Source organism: Stegodyphus dumicola, chromosome 2, assembly GCF_044657685.1.
Source record: "Stegodyphus dumicola isolate Sdum_Otavi_A_Nest chromosome 2, ASM4465768v1".
Taxonomy (NCBI): domain Eukaryota; kingdom Metazoa; phylum Arthropoda; class Arachnida; order Araneae; family Eresidae; genus Stegodyphus; species Stegodyphus dumicola.
In genome coordinates this window covers 211302821-211311156 of record NC_140769.1, presented here as the reverse complement: position 1 = coordinate 211311156, position 8336 = coordinate 211302821, and the positions used below count along the sequence as shown (strand labels likewise).

The following is an 8336-nucleotide window of genomic DNA, read 5'->3' as shown; positions in this document are numbered from 1 at the left end:
TCCAATATATATTTGTTTTTTACTCATAAGATTTTGGAAAGTTTGACCGTGACATTTTATGATCCATTTATCAGTATTATTTTGATCATTCAGTTTAAATAAAGGTCTTAGCTCGGAAATATTTGATTATGTTTCTTGGGCTATAATTTGAATCAAGGCGTCAGAGTTGAAATGTTTTTGGAATATTATGAATTGTACATTTTGGTATTCTGGCTTCAGGAAATTTTACGTTAACTATATCTTTTACAACTGTTTTGGCAATGAGGTTATAGCTGATTTTTCCTATACCTTCTAGGTTATGACAGTGTATTGCAAGGCTTCCTTGAAGAAGGGTGTTTATTTTTTTGACGTTGATATTTAATGCTTGCAGTGGTATTATTTGCAGTGGTATATGATTTATTTGTTCTATTTTTCTTTTCCGGATCTTGCTTCGTTTGGTCATTAAATCAATCGTTCTACAGTCGTTATCCAGTTCTGGCTCTTTTCGGTGTTCATCCGGTTTCCTTTTCGGGTTTGACAGTTCTTTTTCGGTTCCAGCTTGTTTTTCAGATTTGGATTCTTTTCCGTTTTTTGCTTCTTTTCCAGGTATTGCGACTTTTCTGACTCGTCTATATTTTCCAGTTCTGGCATCTTTTCCGGCTCTTGCTTCTTTTCCATTTTTTGCATTTTTTCCAGTTTCTTCTTCATTTTCAGTTCTTTGTTTTTTATTTTTTGCATTTTTTCCAGTTTCTTCTTCTTTTTGAGTTCTTCTTTGTTTTTTAGTTTTTGCATTTTTTCCAGTTTCTTCTGCCTTTTCAGTTCTTCTTTGTTTACTTGTTTTTGTATCTCTTCCAGTTGTTTCTCCATTTTCAGTTCTTCTTTCTTTTCTAGTTTTTGTATCTCCTCCAGTTTTTTCTTGTTTTTTAGTTCTTCTTTCTTTTCTAATTTTTGAATCCATTCCAGTGTTTGCTTCTTTTTCAGTTCTTGCTTCTTTTCTAGTTTCTGTTGCTTTTCCAGTTTTTGTTTGTTTTTCAGTTCTCCCTTCTTTTCCAGTTTTTGCTTCTTTTTCTGCTCTTGTTTCATTTTCAGTTCTTGCTTCTTTTCCAGTTTTTGTTTCGCTTCCTGGTCTTCCTTCTTTTTCAGTTCTTGCTTCTTTTCCAGTTCTTGTATCTTCTCCGGTTCTTGATTCTTTTCTAGTTTTTGTATCTTTTCCAGCTTTTTCTTCTTTTTCAGTTCTTGCTTCTTTTCTAGTTTTTGTGTCAATTCCAGTTTTTTCTTCTTTTTCAGTTCTTGCTTCTTTTCCAGTTTCTCCTTCTTTTCCTGTTCTACCTTTTTATTCAGTTCTTGTTTCTTTTCCAGTTCTTGCATCTTTTCCGGTTCTCGCTTCTTTTCTAGTTCTTTCTCGTTTTCCAGTTTTTGCTCCTTTTCATGATCAGAAGGAGGGTTTTCCAATCTACAAAATAATCAGTATATCTTTATTTCAGTAGTAAAAAAGTGAAAGTAATGCAACGACGATCACGTTTAACATGTACAACACTTCCATATTTAGATACTATATAACACTTTGGGCTCAGTTTCATAGAGAAAAATCTCCCCGTAGGTTTATTGTTTGACAGAATGTTTTTCTACAAAGGGCGAATTTGTTGTTTTCGTTATAAGGACCTAAAGCCAAGCAAAGAAGTTAAAGAATTTGGCGTGATTTGTATGCAATAAGCTACCACCATGAATCTCACGTAGAGCGTGATAATTTGCAAAGTTTCACTGCCTTACTTTTCCTTACTTAATTTTTACATATGTTGTAATAATAATAATAGTAATAATAAACAGGTGTCTTAAAAACAGAGGGAAAGAAGGGCGAAAATTGCAAAATAGGAGGAAAAAATGAAACTGAAATGAAAAATGAAACAACTACAAACAAAGGATGGAAAAAGCATTTTAGAAGATATACACCTAACGTACTTTCTGAATCAGCAAAACCTGTATTTAAACGAGTATAAGTTTGAGAGCTTTAGATTCATTTATTTTTTGAATCAATTACTATTTCTTACGCATGCCAGATATTTTAAATTTCTTCAATTTTTGTATAATTTACTTACGTATTTTGTATTTTAACCTTTTCTTATTATTATCCCAGTAGAGGTAACCTTACACATCATTAAATTATCTCCGAGTTTCATCATTTAAGTCATCTTTCTCTCAGAACAATCTCTTTGCATCGCTGGCTGCACAGGTTTCAAATTTTCTCTCGTTATTCCAAATTCAGAACATTTTGCTGGTCTATTTCGTGGTCCAGCAGAGCAGCACTAGGAGTCTTGCCACCATTTGTATTCAATTGAAAATTTTATTCTCATTCTTCAGTTACATTCTTTAAGTTTTAATCATTTATACAGGAAGAAAGAAAGAAATCAAACACAGTAAAACAAATTAGGAAAAGAAATATCTGTTTTCTCCTATATTTATTGTTCCCTGTAATTTCTTTTGCCTGTTCCATTAAATTTATTGAAGGAAAATTTGCTAAGTTTTTCAGAATGTATTTCCTAAATCCTTATGCGAATTAAGCCTTTCGGAGCGTTTCGGCTACACTTTAATGGTTTTTAAAATGTAATGTTTGAATATTGACAGCTGCCTATACTGAAATATTTTCTCCATAGTCTTTAAAAAAAGAAGAATTAAAGTTCCAGGAGATTTTTTTAATGAAGGACACACATTTCTTATTTGAAGGGCAAGAGGAAAAAAAAGAGATATTTTCGGATGGCAATATGTAGCATTGTAAACACCGTGTTTGTAAATTTCATCATATAGTAGCGACACTTGAGTCATAAGTAATTATGCACATATATGAGAGAGACGACATCGTGGAAAAATGAAATGGCAAAACAGGGCCGAAACAACTTTCCTGGCCGGTACAAACAACACAAAACACAAGAAAGAACGGACACCAATTATGCTTAGCACAAGAGAAATTAAAAAATAGGAACAAAATTAGACACTTATGGACCTCAAAGAAGGTGTTCGAAATTACGACCTGCGCCCTGATGCAGGTATCACATCTCTCGCACATCGACCATAAGATGTTCTGGAAAATACTGTGCATCCTGAGGACTTTCCCAGCAGCTGCCACGATATGTGCCACAAGTTTCTGTTGGACTTCTAACAGGGATTTCGTGCACTAATGTGTTGACGTACCCCGAGCGGAAGTGATAATGCAAGTGAAGTCTCGTGATCTTGCTGAACAATGCACTGGACTACCCCTACCAAACCCATGTTTAGGATACTTTCCTAAGGAACTTTCGAATACTTTCTTTGATGACGATCCAATGTTTTTGTTCTTATTTCATAGTTTCCGCTGCGCTAAGAATAATAAAGAAATATCTTTACACTGTTCGTACCCTATTTTTCTTGTGTAGTCTCTCGTCACTATGGCGCCAGGAAAGCATTTCCGACCATGCATTGCAATAAACGATTATATATATATATAATTTATTTCCTAAACAATATTGATTAATTGATTATATTATCTCCTAAGTTTAATTAAAGTAGAATTATTTTAAAAGAGTGAATCCATACTGGTAAGTTATATTTCGAAAGATGTTTTGAAGTAATTTGAAAGCAAAATGTTAAAAATGTTTTAACGGGGACTAGAGTTAAACCATCATGAAGAATAAAATTTCAATTGTAAAAGGAAAATTAAAAACATGTAATCATTGTCATATATCATATATATATATATATATATATATATAATCCTTATATAAATATATATATATATATATATATATATATGTTACCGTAAAAGACCGAAATTGGAGAATGTCGACTTTCACCGGAGAATGTCAACATTCACCAAATACGTCGGTGAAAGATCGAATATTGCATTACATTCTTGTACTCGTACATTCGGACCCTCACCGGTGTATGTCGACACTCACGGATGTGCTGTGGTGTAGGTTGAAAAGAGAGGAGTATATGTACACGCTGTCATTGCAAAAGGAAGTGTTCCACAAATATATGCTGTTGTAAAAGCAAGGGCCTCTTGTGCAATTGAAAGTGTCATAAGAGTTTAAGTTTTTGCAATAAATAAGATTTGAATCACGTAATTTAGTAAGTTTTAAACTTCTATTATTTTCCTTTCTCATTTTGAATGTACAGTGTGTTTTAAGTTCTTATATTCTTAAGTTCTTAATTTAAGTGCGTTTTTTCGTGACCGAATTACGGAGAAAATATAATATTCTTATGTGTTCAACATTCACCATAAGTAGATGGTGAATGTGGACATTTACCGGTGTAAGTCAGAAATAAGAGTATTTGGAAAATATTTCGGACATACAACAAGCGACTACGTGAATGTTGACATTCACCGGTGAAAGTCGACATTCTCCAGATTTCGGCGTTTCACCATAACATATATACGATAAACGTATATATATAGATATATATGTAAATGTGTGTGTGTGTGAATTAATGTTAGGAATTCTGATCGCACATATTGATCTATAATACAGAGCAAATTTGGCAGATGAATAAGATAAAATATTCAGATTTATTTCAATTCATATTTGCGGCTCCAATTCATTTGAAATTCTAAACCTACCTATTTCTAGAATATTTATATTTCTCATATTGTTGGAATAGGAAGAAAGTAGCACGACGTCGTGTCAGGGGTGACAGAGATAGAAAAAAATGTGCATAGTTCGACAATATTGTGGTTTAGTAAGAGAAATATTTGATTCAGGAAATTTAAATTCCCACTTAGCTGGATCATCATCTTTATGTAAATCATGTGATGGGGATATATATATCTACATAAATATATTTTAATTAATTAATTTTTATTTTTTAATTTTCTATTAATTCAAAATTATTTAATATTATATATTAAAAAAATAATTACAATGAAAAGTTGGAATCTGGAAATTTTTATTATGTTTGATGAGTACATTCTCTAAACTCGAGCTAAATAATATTCTAAATCTCTGTAAATCTAGAAATATATAGTCTAACAGAAACAGATGAAGAGAACAATTTATATTAGATTTGTTCCGAATAGAGTATAGGATGGATTTCAGTGTTTACGTAATTTGTTTTACATACATATATATTATTATTTATAAACATAAAGTCCTTTTTGTCTTTGTTACTCTAATTATATCAACTATTTGACATTCAACAACTAACTTCATAACAACTTCTCATTCACAAATTTTACAAACTGGCCGTTTAAACACGTGTATTTTGTATATTAGCTTTCTGTTTAGATATTTCATTAGTTAATGCAATAACGTTTCCTCATAATCAAAAGTTATGACAATAAATTTGAATTCTTCACAATAGGATTTTCCATCTTAAACATTTATAATATATTTTTGTAATGAAGGATTGAAAAAAACATTAAGCATTATAAATCTGAAAACGTATTATTTTCCAGACCAGCGTTTTTGTCAAAAAATTATTAAAGGTATAATTAAACTGGACCTGAAACATTATGTTTTGTTTTATTATTTTTTCTGAAAAGACTTACGTTTCCGACACGTATTGCAATCTTAAACATTGGGGATCCAATTCTTCTAGTAGTTGATCGCTGTAGTATATTCCTGCTTCTCCTTCTTCTTCTTCAAATATACGTCGATAATTATTTGCGCTGAAATATTTTTATTTTATTAAATATATATGTTCATATGTTTGAATTCATTAATTTAATAAATGATTACTTATACGTTTTTTGTCAAAAGTAGTAAGTTACAGTTTGCGAGCATTTTTACAGATTGTCAAAGATTTTTAAACGCTCAATGTTCCACGAAGAAAATATCTTTACTTATTCAAAATCTTTTAAAAACAATAAATATGGAAATGAATATTCCTCTTATTAACCTAAATTCCATTATGAGAATATACAGGTATAATAGGAAATGAAGCTGCTGGCACCAACAGCTCAGGATGCCATATTAAAAGGTCTGATTGACATCTATCATCTCAAATCAAACCATGCAATCAGGAAAAAATTTTCCAAACACGTTTTAATAAAATAACAAACAGGATGGGACGAGACAGATACAAGAAGATTGTTCGACGGTTACCTCCCGCAAGTATCCCTATAAAGAATAAATTTTTTTCTCCAATTAGATTGGCAACAAGTCATGGAAAGTTCCCATTTTATTACCAGAGATTCTTAAGAAGCACGTAAAATGCGAGCGCGAAAAACCTGCAAATCTGGAAAACCTAAGCTTTATAAATGGCACTCTCCCTTACTTTCCCTTCTTAGAAAAAATAACCAGGATTTGCATCAAAAATTCCAGAGAAACGTGTTTCTACAATATGAAGTGTGTGTCTGCACTTCAACAATTTATGAAATATATTATTGAAAGTGAAGGAACTGTGATTATAAGTATCTAATCATATTACAAAAGTGAATAAGCATATATTTAAGAACAAGAAAATTTTTTAAACGGTGGCTTCCGTTGACCATGCTGATGAAATTTCCAGTCGAGTGCAATTAATCAATGTTTGGGATCTCAACCTGATGGCTGCGTATGCTGAGTCGATGACTGATCATTCATTTGGACAATTTCCGCACAGGATTAAAAATTGCCTTCCTACAGACTTCTTCACTTAACGGGCCATGCGTTCAAAACACAGATTTACACGTTAACTGAAATGTATAAAAAAATTAGCGAAAACAAAAAAAGTATTTAAACGCACAATATCTCTTCGGATCTTCCTATGTTCCTGATTATTACATCTGCTGAAAACAATTTAATACGTTTAAATGCAACTACATTTCATTGAAGTGATCTATTAAATGTTTAACAGTTTTCTGCTGTTGACTTCAATAAATTTAATAATGTTTGGTATTTCATTTGTTTCCAGCAACACCTAGTCTCCTTTGCAAAGAAAATTAATATTAACTTTTGTAATTAAGAAATGATTTAGATGAAAAATTAAATTGGACTGGAGATAATGTCTCGGTTGTTTTCGTTAAAAGAAGTTGGTGCTTTCCTAATTCAAAAAATATCTCCATATATATACATAACATACATGTAATTAATTTACACACTTAAAAAAAGTATTCTTCACATGGTATCTTCAAATGGGTAGATACGATAGCTGAAAAACAAGTGTCGGACTAAAGCGGAGCTGCAAAGAGCGATTTGTTGTACTGATACTTCCGTTTATATAATTCTTGTTATTCGATGCATGTAGTTTTGTTGAAATTCGTGTTACAAATTGCTTTATTCTCTGATGTAAAATGAATTATCCCAAATTTTATTCAGAAGATTTAAATAACGGTTTCGATCACAATACACAGCAGTTACTAGTAAAATATCTGGATCAGTGACTTTTTGACGTCATTTAAAACGCTTAATTACAGGGCCGTAGTACAATTCCCAACCGGCCCCAAACCCAGGGGTATAGCGATATACAATAGTGAAATGATCGAAGATTCTTTGGAAATAATCGCTATCATCGAATGACATGCATATTCTATTTAAGTAATCATAGTCATCAGCTTTTAATATTCGTTGCAAATAATCATTGTCATCGAATAATCATTGTAAAGAATTATTCTCATCGGATAATCATTGAAAATAATCTTTGTCGTTACATAAAGGGGCATAATAGCTGATGTATAAAGAATTGTACTCAAATTCTCAATAAAACAATCGAATATGTATTGCAATTTATCATATGATCATTATTTACAGGAATGATTCTTAAATGATTTCGACCTACGGCTCCTAATGACGCCGAGAAAAACTTGCGCAACTGTGACAAAAAGAAGATTTTAAAATACAATAAAAGCTTGAAAGCTAGGAAAAATGTCTGAATTTAATTTCCTTTTGTTTAAATGAAGCTTAATGTTTTTAAAGGAAACTGAATATAACGTCATTGCATGTCGAAAATCTTTCGTTAATATCAGTATTTTAAATGAATAGCTGCTTTTGGCAACTTTTATGTTTCACCTTTGGATACGTGACACGATATGCTATCGCTACGTTAATTCCTTTATTGAGATTTTGAAATTTTGTTATATTGAAATAAATTTAAATCATAAACTCTAATGTATTACCTGAAGTGTCAAAGGTCTTTGTTTCCTGAGTTGGCAAGAAAAATTTATTTACGAATCGCTGGTTGCTTGGAAAGAATGAATACATTTTCTTCATAATGAAATGTTTCTATGCAGTTTATGCTATTCTAATTTTATTTATAAAAATTTAATTTCTTTTATTGTATAGTTCCTTTCTGAGTAGAAGTTTAAACTTCTGTAGGTATTTAACGTAATTTAGATGCAATGTTACTTTACTACAGTTACATAATTTTTTTTTTAATTTACTAAAATGCCTGAACGCAAGAAGACAGCA

The 8336-nt window shown here is 31.3% G+C and overlaps 1 protein-coding gene across 1 annotated transcript in view; it reads right to left on the bottom strand.

Annotated features, from left to right (window-relative positions):
* Positions 1 to 292: 292 nt before the first annotated feature.
* The window catches only part of LOC146998821 (uncharacterized), an 80323-nt gene continuing 72279 nt past the window's right edge, over positions 293 to 8336 (bottom strand). Inside the window, exon 2 of the mRNA XM_085811685.1 lies at positions 293 to 1432. Coding sequence (XP_085667811.1) covers positions 442 to 1347 — 906 coding nt within the window. The 5' untranslated portion in view covers positions 1348 to 1432 and the 3' untranslated portion in view covers positions 293 to 441. The remainder of the gene's footprint in view (positions 1433 to 8336) is intronic.